This window comes from Typopeltis vanoorti, chromosome 3 (genome assembly GCF_054136105.1).
Source record: "Typopeltis vanoorti isolate ZY-2024b chromosome 3, IOZ_Tvanoo_1.0, whole genome shotgun sequence".
NCBI lineage: Eukaryota > Metazoa > Arthropoda > Arachnida > Uropygi > Thelyphonidae > Typopeltis > Typopeltis vanoorti.
Genome location: NC_143551.1, coordinates 135445991 through 135471471, shown reverse-complemented (window position 1 = coordinate 135471471; position 25481 = coordinate 135445991). Strand labels below are relative to the sequence as shown.

The 25481-nt window shown below is 33.3% G+C and overlaps 1 protein-coding gene across 3 annotated transcripts in view; it reads right to left on the bottom strand.

Moving 5' to 3' along the window:
- Positions 1 to 25481, bottom strand: part of LOC150108582 (uncharacterized) — a 97775-nt gene that overhangs the window by 48164 nt on the left and 24130 nt on the right. For all 3 annotated transcript variants that reach the window (XM_090390870.1, XM_090390869.1, XM_090390871.1), the window contains exons 3-4: positions 15827 to 15984; positions 8893 to 9192 (exon numbers count right to left, since the gene is read on the bottom strand). In XM_090390870.1, the coding sequence (XP_090246996.1) occupies positions 8893 to 9192; positions 15827 to 15984 (458 nt within the window). The remainder of the gene's footprint in view (positions 1 to 8892; positions 9193 to 15826; positions 15985 to 25481) is intronic.

The following is a 25481-nucleotide window of genomic DNA, read 5'->3' as shown; positions in this document are numbered from 1 at the left end:
ATGGGTGAGGTTGGTATCCAAACTCAAAGGGATGGATATGCAAAATGAACTTATGGCATGGATAGAAGAGTAGGTAGCTAGCTGACTGACTGACAGATATAAAAGTGATGTATGGAGGTGACGAGTCTAAAAGGATGAAAGTGACCAGTGGTGTACTGCGGGATACTGTACTTGGGCCATTCTATCTCCAGTACCATTAATAGACTAGAGGATGATACTCAATTGTTTGCTGATACTAAGTTGAGGCAAGTGATAAGGACACACCTGATACAGAATAACTGCAAGTTCACTTGAACACACTAATTCTATCAGTAAATGAATGTCAGTTTAATGTTTCTGAATGCAAGCGTATGACGAAATGTAAAAACTATTGTACTAATGGAAATTTGCTACAAGTGGTAAATAGACTTGGGAATTATAGTGGACAGTCACTTATCATTTTTGGACCTAGCTAGACTTGTATGCATATACACTAATGCCAGAAGTATCAAAAATAAAGGTGAAGAATTTTATCGTTGGTGAATAGCGGGAACAAAAATTACTGGCATTAGTGAAACTCAAATAATGCTGCACAAGCAAACAAACTTATAAGACAAAAGATTTTATTTTACCACTTTACAAGGCTTTAACAAGACTGCACTTGAACTACAGTGTATGGATACGGTTACAGTTCCAAAGAAGATAAGGAAACAATTGCAAAGATTCACTATTGGTAACCAAGATAACTGGCCTATGGAAATGTGCATAAAATGACAGATTGAGGTTTTCAAAGTTTAAGGAACGGACAAATCAGAGAAGATACGATAGAAATATAAGTTAGTAAGGACAACTTACAATACAGATTTTTTATTTATATTTTATGGCAAGTTAAATTTTAAGCTTAATAGTAATCTTATTTAATTGTAACCATCCACTAGGTGGCATCTGGCACATGGCTCAGCTCTGTAAATAGGATTAACATTCTTTGTTGTAGCTTCACCTTGTAATTATGCTGATGCATTGATGATGATGACCAGTTAGTTTCTGGTTGAAATATTTGCAGCAATAAAATTACTATATTCTTGTGAATACATGTGTATAATAAATGTTATAATGGCACAAGTTCCATTAAATATTTGCTTTACAATATAGATACAAGTGAGATTTTGTAGCTTTTGAATGCTGCAGGCAGAACACAAGATCATCCCTGGAAAATGACTAAAAGTTGCTAGGAAGCATGTGAGATTTCAATTCTTCTCATGGTAAGTGTGTGGAATGGACTGCTATAAGATATTGTGAGTATGTGTCAAGGAGAGAGAGATGTGATAAGTATTGAAGTATAAGTGACTAAAATGGCTCTCCTTCAATAAGCCTTGTATTTCCTGGAGGAGATACAAGGGCTTATTGAATACACTCTTTGAATATGCATATGATAACTTTGCATATTCGTCCCACAGTAAACAAATGTCACTCCCATACAGAAATCCTTTCATCATACCATTTTTTTTTTCTAAAAAGCATTTTTTCAATCAACAACAAATTCCTGACATGTATCCTCAAGGGGTATACAGGATATGATAGTAATACATGAAAAATTTACACCATTACTAACTTCCTATCTACAATTTTCCTCCAAATCAATCTGTTAACATGTCAAGACTCGAATATTGTAAGATCTTATATTTCTATCTTCTAAGGCATTTTTATGTTTACTTGTTCTATAGGTTCTCCATTCATAATGCAGTTAATATTTTCAATGCTTCGCCGATTTTCTTTGTCTTGTTATTGCTGACCTTCATACCATATCTAATACAACAGTTATTCAATTTAGTTAGGGAATCTTACAGACTTGTAGCAGATTTATTTAGAAGTATAACATCATCTGCATAAAGTAAAGAGCTGACATTAGCATCTCAATAGATAATGAATAAAGGAGATGTACTTCCAGCAAGTTTATTTAAGTTGGTAATAATAAGAAAGTTAAACATGAGAGGATTTATTAATAATAAATTAATACAAATATGTGCATATGCAGACGATATAGCAATAATAAGTTGCAAGAGAAAAGATTTAGAAGAGAAATTTGAAGAACTTAATAGAAAGAAACGCTAAAGAAGTTGGATTACGAATTAACAAACAGAAGACTAAATATATGCAATGTGGAAAGACAGCAAAGAAAAATATTACAAGATATAATGTAGGTGAATATAGTTTTGAAGTTGTAGTTTGGTTTTAGTTTTAAATATTTAGATTCATTAATAAAAGCAAACAATAATATATTCGAAGAAATTAATAGTAGAATCATGGCTGGAAATAAGTGTTATTATATTTATAAAAATTTAATGAGTAATAAGAATCTTAATTGTAATTCTAAATTAAAACTTTATAAAGACCTGTGAAACGTGGGTATTAACACAAAAAGATATAGATAGACTGAGAATCTTTGAAAGGAAAATATATGGACCGATAAAAGAAGAAAATGGAATATGGAGAATTAGAACAAATATTGAACTTGAACAAGTAATTAATGGTGAAGATATATAAAGACAAAGAATAGTGTGGTTGAGGCATATAGAAAGAATGGAAAAAGAGTAGTTCAAAATATTTGAATGGAAACCGTTAGGACAAAGGAAGACCAAGAAAAGGATGGATTGATGGTGTATAAAAAGATCTTACAACTTTAAAAGTTAAGAAATGTAAGAATATTGCACAGAAAAGAAAAGTGGCTAAAAACTAAACTCATAAAGAGTTGTAAAGCTAGAAGAAGAAGAAGAAGATAAAATGGTGGCCATGATACCACCAAAAGTAATCCCATAATCCAGATATTAACTGCACAACCAGCAATCTTAACATTTACTTAAAAAAAAAGTCAGTGCTAGTGGAAGCAAATCCACTGCTGGCATCAGTATCAAAACAAAATCAAAAGGAAAAACAAAGAAAAGAAAACCAAAGTAGTTATCTTACCAAAATCCATGATGTCATCAGTGGGAGCCACACCCAGAAGGGATATTAAAACTCTGAGCATGGCAGGAGGGTAACAGCAAGGTTAATGCAGAGTTATATTTCCATATGCAAGTATTCAAAAGGTGTCACACCTTATTACTAAAATACTTTGGATTAGAGATAGATGTTGAAAGTTTTTTCAATTGGTTATACTATAAATTAAAGATACCAAGAGATTATATTCTTGGTTTAATCTTTTATCCAATGTAAGAAAACAAAGTTTGCATGTGAACTTTGTTTTCTTACACTTGGATAAAGGATTAAACCAAGAATATAATTTCTTGGCATCTTTAATTTATAGCAATAATCAAGCGAAAAAACTTTCCAAAAAAGAAAAAAATAATATGTATATGTATTTATTCTTGATGCCGAACTTGATAGAAAGGTCACGATATCGAATGTTATTTTATTCGATTTTAAGTAAGTGCTGATCACCGTGTAACCATGAAAGAAAGAACTGGTTTTTGAAGTTGATTTAAAGTTTAATTGGAAATAGGAAATCAGATCTTGATGTGTATAGGTGGTGGTAAACACCAACTATTGATGTGGAAATGATTTTTTTATTGGACACTGGAAAGACTGCAGAGATAGATAACAAAGATGATATCAGGACTGTACAATGTTGGTTATGAGAATAGGCTGAGGAAATGTGGAGTGCAACATCAAAGTTTGGTGGATAGAAGGAGAGGTACATTATTAATGTTCAAGAGTGTGTGTATGTGTGAACATTTAATATAAGGTGGTATTGTCACTGGAAGAGTAAAGGCCAGAAAACAGGCAGAGACCCAGATAATAAACAAGATCTCCATGAACAGATGCAGTTAAAAGTGCTTCAGAAGACCGAAATATTATAAGTGACAATACTGGAGACTTCATTAATAACATTAATTTGGAAGAAAATTTCTAAAAAAAAGCTGGTAATAATGCACTTAATCGAGTCATACCATCATATTATCCTGTACACTCTTTGAATATGCATATGATAACTTTGCATATCCGTCCCACAGTAAGCAAATGTCACTCCCATACAGAAATCCTTTCATCGTACCATTTTTTTTTCTAAAAAGCATTTTTTCAATCAACATCAAATTCCTGACATGTATTACTATTATTACTATTATTATGGGCAACTCCAGGGAGTCATTAGACTCATCGAGGGAGGCCCCAAATCATATTCATCACAACTATTTGACATTCATACAGTATCTATCATACCTCGCCTTAAACTCATTCACTGTCACAGCATCCACTACAGACTCAGGGAGTGCATTCCACTCATTCACTACTCTAAAAGTAAAGAACCCAGCTCTAACACCTTTACTAACCACACTTTTCCCCAGTTTCCATGGATGTCCCCTAGTCCTCCCACAACCAGCCCTGTTCTCAAAAATATCTTCTGAATTAATTTTATAGAAACCCTTCAGTAATTTGAATGTCTCAATCATATCTCCCCTCCTCTGCCTATCAACCAATTTTTGCAACCCACAAATCCTCAACCTGTTCTCATACGGTTCATTCCACAGACCTGCTATCATCTTGGTCACTCGCCTCTGGATCCTCTCCACCTCCTCCCCATCAAGAAGAAACCTAGGTGACCAAATCTGAGCACAGTAGTCTAGATGGGGTCTTATCAAGGCTCGATACAGAGGAACAATAACCTGCTTGTCTCTGCTTGTCAACGTATTCTTCAGCAACCAAGTGATTTGATGAGCTGATTTGGCCACTTTTGCAATGTGTCCCCTAAATTTCAATTCCTTATCTACCAACACTCCTAAATCTCGTGCCTCATCAATTTCCTGGAGCACGGTTCCACCAATGCAGTAAACTGCCGCCAATCTTTTCACCCCAAAATGCATAACCTTACATTTTGCCACATTAAACTGACATCCATTCTCCTTAGCCCAGACCTCCAATCTATCCAAATCATCCTGCAAAATTTTGACGTCATCTGCATTCACTATTGCCCTACCTAACTTCGCATCATCCGCAAACAAATGAACTGTTCCTCTCAGATCCTTTCCTATATCATTTATGAACAAATTAAACAGCAGTGGTCCAAGAACAGATCCTTGTGGCACACCACTAGTCACAGGCCGTCTTGTGGACTCTACTCCTGAGTAAACCACTCTCTGATATCTCTCCGTCAACCACCCTCCTATCCATCTCACCAACCCTATGTCCATCCCTATATGCCCCAATTTACTGATTAGAATTCCATGTGGTATCCTGTCAAAGGCCTTGGCAAGGTCCAGTAGAATCACCGTAAACCCATTACCCTTATCCAGTTCAGCCGTCACTGTGTTATAATACGTGAGCAAGTTACTGAGGCATGACCTACCCTTCACAAAACCATGCTGTCCCCGATACAGTATCCCATTTTCTTCTATCCAATCTTGTATTTTCCTCTTGACTATTTTCTCTAAGACCTTGATAATGATTCCTGTTATGCTGATTGGCCGGTAATTTTCAACAGCAGCCTTGGAACCACCTTTGTGCAGTGGAACTATTTTACCCTCTTTCCACCCCCTTGGGACTGACCCAGTCCTGAGACTCAAATTAAACAAAATGGTCAAGGGCACTGACAATTCTTTGGCCGCTTCACGTACGACACGAGCTGGTATATTACTATACTACTATACCATCCAATCCCACAGATGTATTGACATTGAGGTTCTGTAATAGACGAGTTACCTCGTCTATTACATCATGTATCCTCAAGGAGTATACAGGATATGATAGTACTACATGAAAAATTTACACCATTACTAACTTCCTATCTACAATTTTCCTCCAAATCAATCTGTTAACATGTCAAGACTCCAATATTGTCAGATCTTATATTTTTCTCTTCTAAGGCATTTTTATGTTTACTTGTTCTATAGGTTCTCCATTCATAATGCAGTTGGTATTTTCTTTGTCTTGTTATTGCTGACCTTCATACCATATCTAATACAACAGTTATTCAATTTAGTAAGGGAATCTTACAGACTTGTAGCAGATTTATTTAGAAGTATAACATCATCTGTATAAAGCAAAGAGCTGACATTAACATCTCAATAGATAATGAATAACAGAGGAGATAAAGTACATCATTGTCTAACACCAAATTTAACATCAAACCATCTTTCTGTACTTCCTTCAGTTCTAATTGCTGACTTACAACTCAAATCAAGACTAAGTATTGCTCCATTGACACCATATAACTGTAGCATATTGAATAGCTTCTCTCCTGGCACCTTATCATATGCCTTTTCCAGACCTACAAAACTCAAATAGAGATCTTTGTTATATTCCCATGCTTTCTCAACTATTTGTCGTAAAGTGAAGATCTGATCCTGACAGCTTTATTTGGCCATAATCCAGCTTGTTCTTCACCAAGCTTTTCTTCTACAATTCTTCTCAACCGTTTCTCAAGTATACTTGCATATATCTTACCAGGAACACTCAGTAGGGAAATACCTCTGTAATTCTCACATTCAGTTTTATTTCCTGTTTAATATATGGGTGCTATGAGAGCTCTATTCCAATCATCTGGAATTCATTCCTCAGGCTTTCTGAACTAGGCAGTGCAGCCACTGTAAGACTTTTATACATCCATACTTGAGCATTTCTGGTCAAATATCATCTACTCCTGCTACCTTTCCACATTTCAAGCCTTTGATGGCTTTTTCTACTTCAAGTATGGATATGTATTCCTGACTGCATTCCTGTTGAGTTTTACCACTGTGCTGTCACTGATTATTTCAGTTAGCAATTTTTTGAAGTAATTACTCCATACTTCAAGGATATCTTTTTTTCCAATTTTCATGTCACCTTTATCATCTCTAATTCCTTTTACAGCACTCTTTTCCTCCATTTTTGAGCTTCTTCAACAACCTCCAGAATATCTTGCCACCTTCTTGATATTTATTTTTTATGTTCTTACCCGTCTTCCCATGACTTTTGTTTAGCTAGTTTTATCATAGTGTTTAGCTTTCTTACATTTGTGTCTGTATTCTCTAAGAGCACAAGCTGATTTATTTGCCCGGAACATTTGATATGCTTTCTTCTTTTCCTTCACTGCCTCTTTAACTTCTTGTATCCACCATGGAGTTCTGATTTTTCTATCCTTGCAGACAACCTCACCACATGCCTCTCTGGCTGAATCAATGTTTTCTTCAGGGCTTGCCACTGAAGGTTTGGTTCCTATTCACAAACTATTTCATTTTTTCTTGAATAACGTTTGTGTATTTTAGTCTACAGTTCACATCTGAGAGCTGCTCAACTTTTATTCACTTTAAAACTTTCTTGCATGTTCTTCTTTTCAATATGATCAATTTTATCCTGCTCAAGACTAAATGGTGATCACTTCCAATTTCAAATCCTCTGTACACTTTAGTGTCCTGCACCAGAGAGAAAACATCACTATCAACAATAACAGTCAATAAAACTTTTCTTATTCCTTGCCTCTTCTCTCCATGTGAATTTGTGCACATTTTTATGTTGGAACATGGTGTTAGTAATAACCAGTCCATGTCCTGAGCAGAAATCCAACAAGTATTTGCCATTATTATTAGCTTTGCTCTTTTCTCCAAATTTTCCCAAAACATTTTTGTTTGTCTGACAATCATTTCCTACTCTGCTATTTAGATCCCCAACAAGGACCAACTTTTCCTTTTTCATTGTGTCAGTTGCTTTCTCTAAAGCCTCAAAACATTCCTCCACTTCTACCTTAGTAGCATCTTCTGTGGGACCATAGGCACAAATAAGTCTCATTGTCCAGTTCCCCATTCTCATATTTGCCCACATCACTCTACTTGAAATTGCCTGCCATTCATGAAGATTAGCCTCCTATTTAGTGTTGAATACTATGGCTACTCCTTCTTTTCCTTGATTATCATTGCCTCAACTCCACTTTAAATATCCCATTCATGTCTATATACTATAGGTTCACACATAATTCCCTCCTTTATTAATTTAGTTAACACCCACATATAATAATTTACATAATCATTAGTTATATATTTTGAAACCAACAGATTCTTTCTCCTTTTATATATCTTTGGTTTCAATGGAAAAACACAGTCAAAATTCCTAGCATACTAGCCCAACATGCAAATAGAAAATGGAATTTCTTGTGCCTTTGCCATGACAAGTACAAAATAAGATTTGTAATTGCCCAATGTGAATGTGTTATGTCGTGCATTTTAAGTAAAACGAATACAGCCTTCTACTTAAATAAAACAAAAAATAATACATATATATGCAATGATTTAGTATTAAAAGATTTCAATAAAATAATAATTTTGCTAAGAACTTTAAAAGCAGATTATTTATTGCAACATTTGCTATTAAGCAGATATCAATGACATAAATAAGCATCCGACAATAGAAAATTTAATTTTTGTTTTGTCATTTTTCTGTATGTATTTTGAATATCCCATCATTAAATCATTAAAAATTTTTTTTAAAAATCTTGCTAAAAAAGTGAAGGCTGCAATTATTAATATGTTTATATTTAGTTAGTCACCAAAGTATTTTTTTATAAATGAGATAACATTCAGAATACTTTTTAGATATCCGGTTTGCAAATGTTTTTAAATCAACTGTAACTACAAAACTCTCAAATTTGGTACATATTTGCAATAAAAAATAGTGACATCCTTTATCCCTTTATCCAAAAGTTAACAATTAAATTTTTAGTCAGTTACACAATGCTATGGTAAATAAGTACGTTGCATTTATAATGTTAGCAGTAAAGTATACTATATGAATAGAAAATGACTAAGTCATTTCAAATTATGAGACAATCTTACATGGTAAAACTGTAGAAAACTTTACCCAAAAAATAAAAATAAAATAAAATAAATAAATATAAATTCTAATTCATGTGTTACTGAAAAACTATATAAAAATAAATAAATGACTTACATCTTTAACTTTCTTTCCTTTTACCTTTCCTTCTTTTACAACAATCTTTTTATTTTTGGATTTTTTATTTGATGTCACTTCAGATATTGTTTCAGTTGACTTAATTTTTTTTGGTTTCTTAGGTTTTGGTTTCTCCTCTCTTTTTGGTTTTTTTGTTAATGCTTGTCGCCTGACATCTTCTGCAATAACTAGTGCAGATTCATTGGTGTCACCATCAGTGTCATCATCACCATCATTTTCATCATCTTCATCATAGCTCCCAACCAATTCACTAGCGCTTGTCATATGACGTGAATGGATCTGAAATAAGAGAATTATAACATATTTTGAGGAATGCCTGTTCTTACATGTTACAGAAAAACAGTTTTGTTTATTATACACACAAAACATTAGTCTCTGTGGGAAGAATATGTAGTCCAACATCTTATATGATACACTCAAGTCAGTTTCAAAATTTGAGATACCATGAGATACCATCTAGATATATGAGATACCATCTAGGTCTCACAGTTTGTTTATAGCAAAGCCCATGACTTAATTAGTACAATACCAACAGAGAATGCAAATTACGTTGAAGCATCCAAAATTAACACAAATATACGAGAGAATGACAAGGATTTGAATAGTTAAGTGAGTTATAGATTACATTACTTAGAGTTTAATGTATTATGAAACAAATTTATTGTTCAAATAAAAATCTGTACAGCACAGTCGCCCTTATAGTTAAGTGCATTATATCAGTTTGATCAAAGTAGTAGGTAGTTGACATATGGATCTCACTCGGTCTGAGATTTTTTCCCCCTTTCTTTTCCTAGGTTTCCTCTGGGAAACTAATCGTACACTCACACCTATACCTATACTGCTTCCTCTCCCCACAAACACATACCAGCTCCACCAAAAATGTAAAGCCAACATTGATAATCATATGTGTAAGTTAACTGGGAATAAAGGAGGGACTGGCTAATCCACAAAACTTTTTCCATCCTAGATGAACTTATGGTAGTAAATACTTCTACAGCACAGCTAAAAGGAATGATGTATCTTTTGATCATCCCTGGATCTGAATCCCACCTAGGATATAAGGAATTTTTAGACTTACTTATCAGATAAGATAGCATTAGTCAGTCTTATATGGAGGTAGTAAGGTGGTTCTTACTTTAATAAACTCAGTCCTCTCCAACAGAACCGAAGAATGTAAGAGAACATATGTAACTGACAGATCTAACCCATAGCCTCAGTTGCGCTCTTCATATTAAATCATAACCCATTTTTTTTCTTTTTTAAATCACTTGCATGTGCACACACACAAGGTTTCAAAATTTGTAGCAAATTGATGCCATATGTGGGCAGAGGTTAAGAGAGAAGAAATCAATCTGTTAATGCTCTTTTTGAATAGCTAGAGGCTAGAATTTGGGAATACTTTATAGGGAAGGCTACTCCAGAGATCAGAGGTATATTATTATTATTATTTTGGTAACCTCCATGGAGTCAACAGATTCATTGTGGGAGGCCCACTCAACCAGCAACATGTCTATCATAATGAGCTTTGAAGTTATTTACACTACCTGCATTCACAATACACTCTGCAATGCATTCCACTCACTAACAACTCTCCGTGTAAAAAATCTACTCCTCACACCCTTCTCCATCACATCTTTAAACAACTTCCAAGGATGGCCTCTTGTTTATCCCATCTTAACATCCACCCGTTTTAATTCTTTCTGCATTAATCTGATAGAATCCCTTAACTAACTTGAAAGTCTCTATATCTCTTCTTTTCTTCCTATTCATCACTTCTGTGATCCACATTCCTTCAAATGCTCTTCGTAACCAACACTCCAGAGTTCTGATATCACTTTGGTCCATGAAATAAAATGAAAGATGGGCAGAAATAGTATACTCAATGTGTTATAAAAATGGAAGATAATGCTAAGATCTCCAAGCAAGGTCACATCCATTTCTTCTTGGACTGACATTTTCAGCCCATTCTGACATAAGCACATCATATCCATAACCTCATCCACTTCCACAAAACTAGGTGTTCTTTTTTTTTTTTTTTTTGCTCAAAGCATTACTTCTCATTGCACACAACCCTTAAATGTATCAACCCCAAATCTGCCCTTTCTTAGAATATTATTCTCACATAGGCTAGTGCACCAAAAAATGCTCTAAAAACACTTGTTTTTAGAGCATTTTTTCATGTCTTATGGATAGCAACACTTGTTGCTATCCATAAGACATGAATCTGGTTAAGTGGTGATCCTACATCTCAAATATTCACTCCTGTCATTTATCACAGATGTTCTGTTTCTGGTTATGCTTCTTTTACATGTGATTTTACATGCGATTCTTTTAGAAGTCTGTCTGAAGAACACAAAGAATGGGCACAATGTAATAAAGTCTTGATAGTCCCAGTCTGTTGACTAGAAGGATGGTGCATGGATATAATGGTCCTACATGTCTCTTTTTGAAAAACTAAAACCATCAACCAGATGGCAGCCTAGAATTTTCAGATGAAGAAGATTCATGCTTCTCAAAATCATTCCAGTCAAAAAACTGGAGGGGGGGGGGCACAAGACCTTTTGACATCATGTCCATTCTTTGTGTTCTTCAGAACAATGTCTATAGAAAGAATTACAACACATTAAACCAACTTTCTTACCAAATGGTTTCAGTGATGTCTTTATCAAAAAAAAAAGTGTTTAGCAGTTATAGGATCTCAACCTCTTCTACAGGAATTCCACAGGAATAACTCATATTCCTTTCCCTTATGTGCAGGAATTTCCAAATGCATGGCATAAATTTTAAAACCACTGAACATTTTTGTTGCCTTTTGTCCTGTCAGAAAAAATCTTCATTTTTTTCTCACATCTCATAAAGCCAAACTTACTCCTCTTGGCTTACTCCTTACTTACTCCAAACTTACTCCTTTTAAGCCAAACTTACTCCTCTTGGGTTTTCAGGTTTTACCAGATTCTTTGTTCTTATAGCTTATCATATTATTGATGAACTGGAAGATCTGCTTGACTACTTATGAAGAACTTAATTCATATATCATGAGCCTGAACTTGCTGAACATTCCATCTCCACCAAGCATAGAATTTGCTGTAATGAGATAAGAATCCTCATAAAAGTCAACTGCTTATAGAACACCTTTATAAAGAAACTTGTGAAATGTTGCAAGTCAATGCTTGCAACAGTCTATACTTATCTTCTTATGGGAGATAGTACTTTTTAAATAATTAATCTTTCCTAACTTTTAATTATATATAATTTATCGTACACCAGCTACTAAAGTGACACTTTTTAGAATTTTCTATTATTGTTTGACTTCTGTTCTATTATTGAAGATACCTGTGGAAAAAAAAAAAAAAAAATTCCATGAGTTTTCTCTTTCTTGTATTTTATTCATGAAGATGTCTCTGACAGATAGTAGAAGCATTAAACTTGTTTAATTCATTGCTTATGATGATTTCATTCCAAAAATGTTCATCATCAAATTCCTGACATGTACCCTCGGGGGGGGGGGGGGTGTATAGGATATTATGATAGTACTAGATGAAGAACTTACATCATTACTAACTTCCTATCAACAATTTTCCTCCAAATCAATCTGTTATCTGCCAAGACTCCAACATTATCAGATCTTATATTTCTATCGTCTAAGGCACTTTGTACTGCATCAATCCACCTACATCTTGGTCTTTCTCTGGGTCATTTTCCTGCCAACCTAACAAAGAACACTTGTTTTGCTAATCTATCCTCTCCCATTCCATTTAAGTGACCATACCACCTGAGATTAGCTCTGCTAACACATTCCTGGATGCTAACAATGTCAAGTTCTTTCCTAATATCCTTGTTTTTAATATGATATTGTCATTAATGCCATCTGTTCACGCTCCTAATCTTTCTCAGGACTCTCATATCTGCGGTCTCTAGTCTTTGGTCAAGTTTTATTTCTAACCCAGATCCATAAGTTAAAATTGGTTTGAACAATGTCTTGTATACAGCTAATTTAGTGTTTTGACTAATTTCTCTCTTATTCCATATAAATTTATTCAGTTGACTTCCTACTATACCAGCTTTGTTGATTCTGTTGTCTATTTCCATATTTAATTTACCGTCTTCACTAATAATTGTGCCTAAGTAGCTGAAATGTTTTATTTGTTCTATAGGTTCTCCATTCAAGATGCAGTTGATATTTTCAATGTTTCAGCCTATTTTTCATTGTCTGTGTCTTTTATTGTCCAAAATGTTCACCATGTTAAACTCTTGGTTATAATTACCAAGAGTTTTAACATGAATTTTAACCTTAAATACAAACACTTGTTTCATCCTTCTTCCTTGTAGTGGAGAACTGTGGATAAACGGGTAAGTGAAAGATAACTCCCATATTAGCAAGAAACGATAATGATAGGATGATGTCCATCACAGGATGCAATGAACCATCAGAGAGAGAGAAAATGAACTGGCTACCAATTATCTAAGATGAAAAGCAAAACCATATGATTCTACTTTGAGCAGAACTGCCCAAGTTCTACAAACATTTCCATGACATTTGTACAGAAATGGGAGATGAAGATAAGCAGTTGTGCTGATTAAATGATGGCTTCCAAAGTCAACTCTTGTAGTTTTTTTTTTTTTTTTTTTTAACTGGATACATACCACATCAATAAAACTTTAGCACCTAAGCTACTGAAAATGCTTCTAATATCTTTATGGCAAAAGACTAGATAAGACATATAGTGTGCCGTTTCTGTATAGCAGAATTCTTACTAGTCCTCCCAGTGAATCAAATTTGGCACTTTGCTTTATGCAATTGCCGTTATACTCCTAAACGAATCCAGTGCAAGTCTCCAGGATTCTCAAACTAAATTGAATAAGAACTGCCATAAGCACACGCTTAACATGAGAATCAACAATAAAAAGACAAAAACTATGAAAACAAGCAGAAACATATAAAACTTCAACTGCAATCTCAATGGAGAACTGAATGGAGAGCTGACTTGCTTGCTGGGAGCTTTTGTTATGCTTTCTTTGTTTCCAATATTATTGCCTCTTCAACTCCTTGCGTCCATCATGGTGTTCTTATTTTTCTATTCCTGAACATGACTTTACCATATCCCTCTTGTTATAGAACAAGTAAAATATTTCAGCTATATGGGTGCCATTTTTAATGAAGATATCAAATTAAATATGGAAATAAACAAAAGAATAAGTAAAGTGGTATGGTGAGGAGCAAAATGAATATATTTTTATGGAATAAGAGAGAAATTAGACATAACACTAAACTAGCATACAAGCCAGTCTTAAAACTAGTGTTAATGTATGGATCTTAGACCTGAGTTAGAAATAAAGCTCTTAAGCAAAGACTAGGGACCACAGATATGAGCATTCAAAGAAAAATTAGGAACATGAATAGTTGGCGTGAATGGTAAAATTATATTAAAAATGAAATTATTAATTAGAATGTGAAGCAGGGCTAATCTCTGATGGTTACTTAAACAGAATGCAAGAGGAAAGATTTAAGCACAAGTGTTTGAGCCCAAAGATGGAAGGAAAACAAGGTTTTCAGTGGTTTTGTAACAAAATTCATGTTATAATCCTATAACAAGAATTTACTGTGCATTTATTTTAAATATACAAAAGAATAAGACAAAAATTGAATGAATAGGTTCTTTTCCTCAAAAACAAAAGGAAAAGAAAAAGTGCAATTATTTTTATTTTTATAAAAATAATTTATTTTTATAAAAATAAAAAGGTCTATAAAATAAAAAGGTTTATAAAAATAAAAAGATAAAAAAAAATTATAAAACTAAAACAAAAAAATAAAAAGTCATAAAACATAAAATTCAGCTGCTGGATAGATTTTTGATTTGTACAGATTTAACAGATGTTTAGAGAAAAAGAAATCCCTTGAGCAAAAGAGGAAACCTAATGTTTTGGATGCTGAGAAGGCAATATTTATAATATGTTTATGCTATGAGAGACTGAAGGTTAGAGTAATCCTAAGAAGAGAGATCACAAGTTGACTAGTGTTTTGGATGCTGCCAAAAGCAAAACTGAAATAAATGTTTTCATTTGAAAACTTTAGAAAAGTGTTTTTCTTTTTTTACAGTTTTCTTTTGAAAATTTTATAGTAAAGTGTTTTATTTTCTAGCATTTAAATTAAAGATGCAGATGACAGTTTTCAATCTTCAATGTTCCCTATATACCACAATGCTCACTTCACCACTCACGAAATCACTCTGATAATCAGAAAAATTCATGGGAAGCAGTAAAGTGAAATGAGCACGGACAAAATACTACTAAATATAACTTTAAACTGACAAAACAACATAAAGTGATAGTTGGTAGCACTTGGGAATTACTCCAGTATTGCTAATTGCCAGACAAAAATTTCCTTGATATTTCAAGGTATATTCAGAGTTCTTGACAGTATTTTAAAATTATATTTTCCCATTATTTTTTATTTACTTATTCATTTCAGGAATACAAACTTAGTAAGTGATGTGGTGTTAGTGCCAAATGTTATTGCTGCTACTTCCTTTTCTTGATTATTATTGTCTGAAACAATTTATTATTTACTTATCCCACAATTTCTTGCAGGTTGAGAAACACTGATATAGAGAGATGGACAAATAAAACTTCATACATTAATTTAATCGGTGCATTTTTCTAAAATTTGAGATATGCTGACAGCTTTTGTCAAATACAGCAAAATTAAAGTAAGGCATATTTAAAATAAAAAAAAAAAAAAAAGAATAGGCAATTTTTTTTAAATAGCTACAAACAGTAAACAAGCGAAAGGCTATACACAAAAGCAGTCATTTCATTGTCCATTTGTTGAACAACCATAAAAATATACATATTTGTTCATATCTATATTTCAGCATAAATGTACATTATCAACAATAAAATTCAAATATCTCACCAAATGTTCCTGTGGTTCAACTACTACCTTCTTAGGTGTTTCCACCACATATGCATTAGGGCTAATCACATCTAAATTTTCTACATCAGATTCATCTGAAGATGAGGAAGAGGAAGAAGATGATTCACTTGATTCAAGACTTGATGACATGCAATGCACTATAAAAGAAAAGCAAAATCAGGAAAACTCCATGAAAAATTTTCAATGAAGGGGACTATTTGATTTTTTAACGATACTTGTGACATAATGATTAGAAATAAAATTTGAGAAAGTTTAATCAGGATAACACGTTAATTTTTTTTTTTTTTGTAAATTTCCTATATTAGTCTAATGTTATTTAAGATTGTTATATGAATTTCTGAATTAATATCTTTAATTATGACTTTAAAAATGTTTACTCTTCTAATACTCAGTGATATAGCATCACACGGCTCATTCTATGTGTGAATGATCAATTGTTCGTATTCCACCTTGTTTTTTAAAACTATTCCTATGTAGCCACTGAAGATGGTCTGTAATATTCAGACCGAAATATTTGGCAAATTAAACATTATTCTTGTGTAAACGTGTATATATTTCTAATGAAGGGTCTATTTCAAAAATTCCTAACTGTTATGAACCATATATTTTGGTTCGTAACAGTTACAAACAAAATCCAAAATTTAATTACATCGTTCAATTTATGGCATCTCTAAATGGAATATTAAAAACATGCAGAAGATATGACCATCAAAATACAGTGGGCCCTTCACCTTCCTAGAAAATATGGAGTTTAGTTCAGTTTATAAAAGGTTTACCAATCAGAAATATTTTATTAGGTGTGTGCATGTGTGTCTGTTGTTATTATTTCCAGAAAGGTATCTCATCAATGGATGTATAGGATACTTGATATTCTTAAATATAATTACAAATGTAATTTAGCAGTTTAAGTATCTTATATATATTGCTAGAATATGTTAATATGACAATAACACAGTGACAAAAAAGCTATCTCATTTATTTTTTTCCTCTCATCAATCAACTTTTTTTTTTTTTTTATGTTGCTTCCACCCACAAAAGATAATTTGCAAACCTATAGTACATTTAGTATACTGTGGGTGGGCTAAGAATTTCTGTTTCTAGTTTTCTATTATTTATTTTTTTTTTTTAAATTTACTATATCTGGAAACAACTTTTCTGAGCCACTTTAGGCCTCCAATAAGTGTGGTGGTGGTCTCACAGAGGGAAATGGAATCCACCTCCCACCTAAAGACAATTACAAATGTCCATGCCCATAGTGGGATTCAAACCCACAGCCTGTTGGTTGGAAAGCAGGTGTGATAACTACTTGGCCAACCAGGCTGACTTAGTACATAAACAAGGTGCAATGATCACCAAGAGATGATGTTGCTGAGTAATTGCTTTATAATGTTATACTTCAACATTATAAACAAATTATGGAAAATATATCATCTGGTTCATTTCAGGAATACAAAATTAGTATGTGATGTGGTGTTGGTGCCAAGTATTATTGCTGCTCCTTTCTTTTCTTGATTATCATTGTCTGAATATAACATCCCATACATATTTTTGTCTTCTTTGTTTCAGTGATGCCAATTATGCCCATGTAGTACTTTTCCAGTTCTTCTGCAAATTCGATTTCCTTTCCATTAATACTTCTTAATATGATGGTTCCTATCTTCAGTTCTTTTGACATTGAGTTTGTTCTTCTTCAACAGAATAGGGTACTGATCAATGTTCCTGGCTCCAACTTTATCATGCACTTGTACATCCAAAGCTTGATTATGGGTCCCAGGTTTACTATTCTGCAAGGGAAAGCACACTTTGATGGGTGGGCCTATCTATCATCAGGATATATAAATAGCTACACTTTTCACACGTTGCCCATTCAAAGTCTTTATGTTGAAGCAAATAAACCTGCTCTATCACTTAGACGAAAACTGTTATCTCTTAACTATGCCTTAAAAATAAAGTCTCTTCAGAGCATCTTGTGTGGACTAGTATCTTTGGGAAGCTCGATATCACATATATCACACAACCATTCATTCCTTTGGTGGTGCATATTAAAGATATACAAATTATTAGCATGCATATTAAATTCAAGATGCCCCGAATTCTTTACAGGACATCTTGTCTCCTGTGTATAATCCACATCCAGTATTTTGTGAAGTTTTACAACTGTTGTACAAAATGATATTTGATGTTCAGTTGGGCTGTATTCCCAGCCACACTGAAATTAAAGAAAATGAGATTGTAGCTGGTAGATCAGCTCATACTTTTTTCATGTACTGTTAGACAGTCCCATATACAGATTAAGCCTGAAATTAAGAATTGGCAGATTAGTTAACATAGAAACAGAAGAGAGGAAGATGTTCTTGGTATGTTTCACACAGGTCATAGTTATCTTATGCATCACACCATTTGTCATCTTCTGGTGGAGTGCCAGCAAATAAGTTGGCAGATGCCTGTTTATACCACCAATTTGAACCAGAAATGCACAAATATGGAGGTATAAAAGTTTTGCAGCAGTTACACTGCGTAATTCAGAGGCTTAGTCATAATTCTAAATTCCAGATGAGTAGAATAGAGTGCTCATAGTTCTCACTTATAAAAGAGGTAATAAAGCTGAATGTGAGAATCAGAGAGGATTTCTTTACCAACTGTTTCAGGTAAGATTTATGCAAGCATTCTTAAAAACAGGCTGCTTATTAAAAAACTGTGGAAGAGAAACTGGGAGAACAAGCTAGATTCAGGCCAATAGAGGTTGTCAAGATCAGATTTTTACTTTGAGCTGGAAATCATAGGAATATAACAAGGATCTGTACTAAGTTTTGTAGATCTAGAAAAGGCATATGACAAGGTGCCAAGAGAGAGAGAGAGAGAGAGAGAGAGAGAGAGAGAGAGAGAGAGAGAGAAGCTATTCAAAATGCTAGTTGTATGGTGTCAGTGGGACATTATATCAAGCAATACTTAGTCTTTATTTGAGTTGTAAATCAGCAGTTAGAATTAAAGGAAATACAGGAAGATGGTTTGACATAAAATTAAGTGTAAGACAAGGATGTAGATTATTTCCACTCTTATTCATCATCTATATGGATCATATTATGAAAGATAGAGGCATTAAACCTGATATTAGAATCAGAAATATCAAACTTAGCTCTTTGTTTGATGCAAATGATGTTATACTCTGAAACACATCCAGCAAGTATCCAGGATTTACCAACTAAACTGAATAACAGTTGTAACCAATTTAGATGAAAATCAGCATAAAAACTACCAAAATTATGAAAACAGGAAGGAAAACAGAAAAACTTCAGCTGCATTCTCAATGGAGAACCTATAGAACAAGAAAAATTTTAGTGAAGATGGCAAATTAAATCTGTTAAAAGACCACAGAATAAGCAAAGCTGGTGAGGAGCTAGATGAATAAACTGATATGGAATGAGAGGGAAATTAGCAGTATACAAGACAGTGTTCCAACCAGTTCCAAGTTATCAACCTGAGGAGTGGATTAGAAATAAAGCATTTCATCAAAGATCACAGATGTGAGACTTTTGAGAAAAATTAGGAGACTGAACATATGGTATCAATGACAGAATCATATTAAAAATGAAGACATTAGGAAGGAACTTGGCATTGCATTTAAGAATATGTGAGTAGGGCTAATCTAATGTGGTGTGGTGTGATCATTTAACCAGAATGAAAGAAGAAAAGTTAGCAAACCAGGAGACCAATTTCTATGTGGATTGATTCAGTCAGAAGTGCCTTAGAATAATTAAATGTTGGATATGATATTAAAGATGAAGATATTGGAGTGCTGACAAGTAATAGAATAATTTGGAGGAAAACTGTTGATAGGAGATTAACAATAATGTAAACTTAATCATGTAGTGTTGTCACAGTAGCCTGAACACTCCTTGAGGGTATATCTATCAGGAAATTGATGATGTATGTATGTATGTGAAGTGTCAAAAGATATTTAAAAGTGGCTGTATACACAATGCTTCATGAAAACAGAACATTTCCCCCTTTATTTCATAAAGAAAAATAGCTTTGTAGACATTTTATGAATTAGCAGAATGCAATGTGATTGTTAAAAGATATTTGGTGCATTCCTAAGGGATGCACCTTATGAAAAAAAGAACTGATCTCATAAGAGAAACAGAAACCTATGAAGGAAGACATATATTTTCTAAGTAACTAGAATGCAATGTATTTATGGAGATTTTAAAGAGATGTTTGGTACACTCTATAATGTAATGAAATGGAATGCTAGATTTGTTTTACACAAACTGAACAACATTGTTAAGGTTTATATATATATATATCAAACACAATACCAGTATTTGAATGGATAAGAATATCTTTATCAGAGGATTTGCAACAGATAGGATGTATACTTAATAATATATTTAAAACTGATTAGTGTGTCAAACTCAAGCAGAAGTATTTTCATGAATTTTTGCTAATTTCTTTTTAATAGATGCACTATCAGTTAAAGATGCAAAGAAATTTTATTCTTGGTTTAATTCTTTATCCAAGTGTAGGCAAACAAACTTTGCACATGAAGTAACTTCACGACTGGGCAACTCTTATATATAGAGGCTAATGACTTCCTTCACATCACTTGCCTTAGTATCCCATAATGCAAAGTAACCCCTCCTCCATTCAGATGTGTATAATGCTATATTATTCGAGAAGGAAGACATATATCTTCCCCCATCGAGAAGAAACCCTGCCGCCCAGATATGGGAGCCAGGGTTTCTTCTCGATGGGGAGGAGGTGGAGAGGATCCAGAGACGAGTGACCAAGATAATAGCAGGACTATGGAACGAACCTGATGAGAACAGGTTGAAGATTTGTGGGCTGCAGAAATTGGTTGATAGGCGGAAAAGGGGAGATATGATTGAGACATTCAAATTACTGAAGGGTTTCTATAAGATTAATTCAGAAGATATTTTTGAAAATAGGACTGGAAGTGAGAGGACTAGGGGCCATCCATGGAAGCTTGGTAAGAGTGTGGTTAACAAGGGTGTTAGAGCTAGTTTTTTACTTGGAGAGTGGTAAATGAGTGGAATAAGCTGCCAGAATCTGTTGTTGGTGCCATGACTGTAAATGAGTTCAAGGAGAAGTATGATAGATACTGTGTGAATGTTGAATAATTGTTCTTGACAAGATGCGGGCCTCCCTCGATGAGTCTAAGGACTCCTTGGAGCTGCCCGTAATAATAATAATAATAATAATATCATGGATAGAGCCACTCACTACCAAGACCAGTTTTTACCTTTACTGAGGTCTCATCAGTGGGAGCCAGACCCAGATGTGATACCAAGGTTGAAGAAATGCAGAAGTCATATTTCCATATACAAGTAGCCAAAAGGTGTCACACCTTATTAAAAATACTCTGGAATAGAGAGTGATCCTGAAAGTTTTTCCACTTGGTTATATTATAAATTAAAGATGCCAAGAAATTATATTCTTGGTTTAACAATTTCTATATACGCGTTGCTGTGAAGTTACTTCACGGCAACTCATATACGGTTGCGAAGTTACTTCACGGGCAAACTTCGTTTGCCTACACTTGGATAAAGGATTAACCAAGAATATAATTTCTTGGCATCTTTAATTTATAGTATAACCAAATGGGAAAACTTTTAACATAACAGATGCACTGTCAATTTTTGAAACTAATTACAATGATTCTATATCGGCAACACTCTTCATAAGAAATACTTAATGTCAAGTCTAATAAATCAAATACCATCAATAAAATTTTATATTCTTGACAATACAGTTCTTTTTTAGTCCATCACACTGTAAAACAAGAGGCATCAAAATATCTATCAAAAAACTAAGTACAGCATATGCCTGATGTTTGTGATATAACTCAGAGGAACTTAATGTTTGTTTCTGTAGTTTTGTTGGTGTGAAAAGTATTTACACCATGTTCATGTTCAAAACTAATACAAGAATAATTTTCTAAAGAAAAATACTGCAAACTGGTGGCATATGAAATGGAAATCCCATGCTTCATAACAGGTGTCAGTATTTCTAAATTAATTTTGCTATCATGTAAAAAAACTTGTGCCAAAAGCGACATCTTTCAGACGTTCTCATAATTAAATCAAAGTATTGTATTAAATTTAATATCTAATCAGGTAATCACACAAGTTTCCTCAAGCACATATTTGATCACACAAAAAACTGTTTATAAAACAAACAAAAGAAATTCACTGAAGCTTAATCCAAATATAAGCATATGCTTCAAGTATTATAGGTAAAGTTACTGACAAACAGCAATTTCTGTGTTGGCCTTCAATTTAGAAAATGCTGCATCAATTGTCTGCTTTATGAATTACCAAAAAGCAAAAGAATGACTGGAAAGTTTATAAATCAGATTCAGAAACAACTAATAACACATATTATTATGAAATATATTTCTTCCATTTTCATCCTTTATCTACGAAAGCAAATGTTTTCATTTAAGGTATCGCTTTCTTTTGAGGCTAATTTTTTTTAAAATGATTCTTTATACAGAATATTACCAACATTTTTGGTTCAAACTTATATTCAAAATTTCCATCTAAAATTTAAGAGTATAGTTTGGACTGAACTATTTCTACAGATTATATGTTCACGTACCTATTCCTAAATTCTTTTCTTTCATTTATATCTTCATTGCAGTATTTCTTTCGTAGGTATTCTAGAAAATGCAGAATTTCTTTAGCAGTAAGACACTGAGATTTTCAAAAGCAGTCTGAAATATTTACAAAACATGTATGTATGTATGTGATGAGTAACATAATGTAGAAAAAGTACTTTAAATCAGATTCAGATACAGTAGAATCTGGTTAACTGGGACAATCTTAAAGAACAAAACCAAATTGAGAAAATTGCCAGAGCTTTCTGCATTTATTTGGTTTTGACACATTCCTCTCACTGACTCATGTTATGCAGTGAATTATCTTTTAAGGGGAATGGTTTCTAACATAGTGCCACTTGTCATATTTCTGAGTCAATGCCTAATCAGAAATGTGTAGAGCTTTTTCAGTGCTGTTTTTTGATAATTTTCTTTTTAATTTTAATTTTGTAAAATTTTGGACCCTTATCAAGATGGCATGTCACTAGCTGAAAATATTGCCTTACTAGAGCAAATCAAAAGCCCAATACCAGTAATCGTCATTGGGCAGAGATAACTTGAGTACTGAAATCTACAATTACATGCCTGATACAATAACCAGATAAAATCTGAGAAGAATGGAAAGTAGGTTATGGAAAGTAGGGAACAGCCCAAAACAGAAGTGTAAAGGTAAGGATTCTGATATTGAGGACACCCTAAATCAGTGGGTTTTCCATAATAACTGATAAGGGGCTTTGCATCAGTGGGTCAGAGGAGCTAGCTAAGAAACTGAGTCATGATGATTTTAAAAAAGGATTACACCGAGGACTTTAAAGACAACATTATCACTGTTGATAATGACGATGAGGGAAATTTAAATATGTATATATTTTGCTATTATAATTCATTTGAATTAATGATTTTTTTTTGTTCAGTGAAATGTTAGTCTTTTTATATCTTTTTAGCTATCAACATAAAACTTCACATAACTGGGGCAGCTGCTTAATTGGGCCAAAATATTCTAGTTCTGATGTGTCCCAATTAACTGGAATCTACTGTATTTGGCACTCTAATTTTTGTTATTTTATTATTCACCATTTGAAATATATAAGCATACACCCCCAATCATATGAAATGTTAGGATCCAGACCACTGCCATATAACAAATTTTGCTATATTGTGAATCACTGACTTTACAGATGCATGTAATGATTTAATAATGTTTTAAAGCAGACATATATGCATAAATGACCTAAATAAAGCGCGCGCACACACACACACGCACACACATCAGATATGCAAATGAAAAAAATTATTCTGAATACATGGTTAAGGGAACACACCAACCAGCTTGGTCATCAATCTACACTATTGAAGGATTTTCTATTTCAGCAATAAGAGTTTCACATTTATGAATAACTGTGGTATTTACTGGTGTAGCACTTTTCCCTTCACTAAGACCTTTATATTTGTTTTAAACAACTGTAACAACAGTATTGCAAGGTGAGTTTAGCATGTGGCCTCTCTATCTCAGTGTTTGAAACACCATCATCACTAAATTTAATAATATTAATCTTAGCATGTAATATAATAGGCTTATATGTCTTTTTCTTTTCACTAGAAGCAACAGCATCCTTACTTTGAATTTTATCTTCCATTATAATAAAACAATAAAAATATATAAAGTTTATAATTCACAGAGAAACACCAAAACACAAAAATGTAGTGAGCAGTGACTTCATAAAGCAGAGTATTACTGTATACATATGCAGAGACTGATATATTATTACCATGAAGAGGTTTCAAACCTTTGATTTTTATTAATTTTTCATGGTACTGTTAGTAATACATGCTTCCTAACAGATAGTATTCTTCTGATGACAAAGTGATATTCTATACACAAGAACAAGGCCTCTTTAAGATTTCAGAGGCACAAAGCCTCACATGAATTGGAAAACTTCTTACAATAAAAACGTGAAAGCAATCATTATAATAAGAAATCATTACAAATATTTTTATATATGATGATACCAAGCCTCACTGCACTCTGAATATACAGCATTCAACAAACTACAAAGTCAGTGAAATCATATGTTTAGTAAACAATAAAAGTGCAAAAAGTTTATTTTGGTTAAAAAAAAAAGGTCAAGTTAGTTAAAAATATGGTTTGCAATAATCAACTGTTCAATTCAGTGTCATTTGCTACTCCTACTTTTTTTCTTTTTTTTTTTTAAATATAAGCATTGCTAAAAATATGTGATATTTCTGACTTAACAGAAAAACACAATTTCATAGTCCTGCATTTACTTAAAGACAATGCAGAAAAAACAATGACAAGTCATTTTCTATCTAATGGCTGGGGAGGGGGGGGGTAATCAATGACATCAAAAATTATGAAAATAAAAATGTTAAAATATTCAAAATGTAAATAAGAATGAAATTATATACAGTGAAACTTTATAGTTATCAACGTCCATTAAATAAGTATATAGCTTCCAAATACTAAACACAGATAGAGCTACTCATTTATTCCAGTCTCATAATCTTTTCAGGGTCACTTAGTCTTATCTATCCTTTTGGTTTATAATCTGATATTTGTTTATAACACTGAATATCCATTCCTTCATTTACTTGTTCTATCCAGTTCTGTTTTTCCATTTATTCTATTATTAACACCAGACCTCCATAGTCAGCAGGCTGATCACAGGGGGGGGGGATATACACTGTTACATATAAAGACTTTCCAAGTGTGCTTTAAAATCATTCAATGTATCCACATTCACCACACTGTCAGGCAATGCATTCCACTCAACAACCACTCTCCATGCAAAGAACCTGCTCCTTATGCCACTACTCAGACCCTCCTTTTATACAGCTTACAGGAATGTTCTCTTTTCCTATCTCTTTCTCTCATTCTATGAAAATTTCAACATTAACCTGGTATCAACATTTTACCAACTTAAATGTCTCAATCGTATCTCCTTTCTTCCCTTAACCTGTCTTCGTATCCCACATCTCAAAGCCTAGTTACCACTT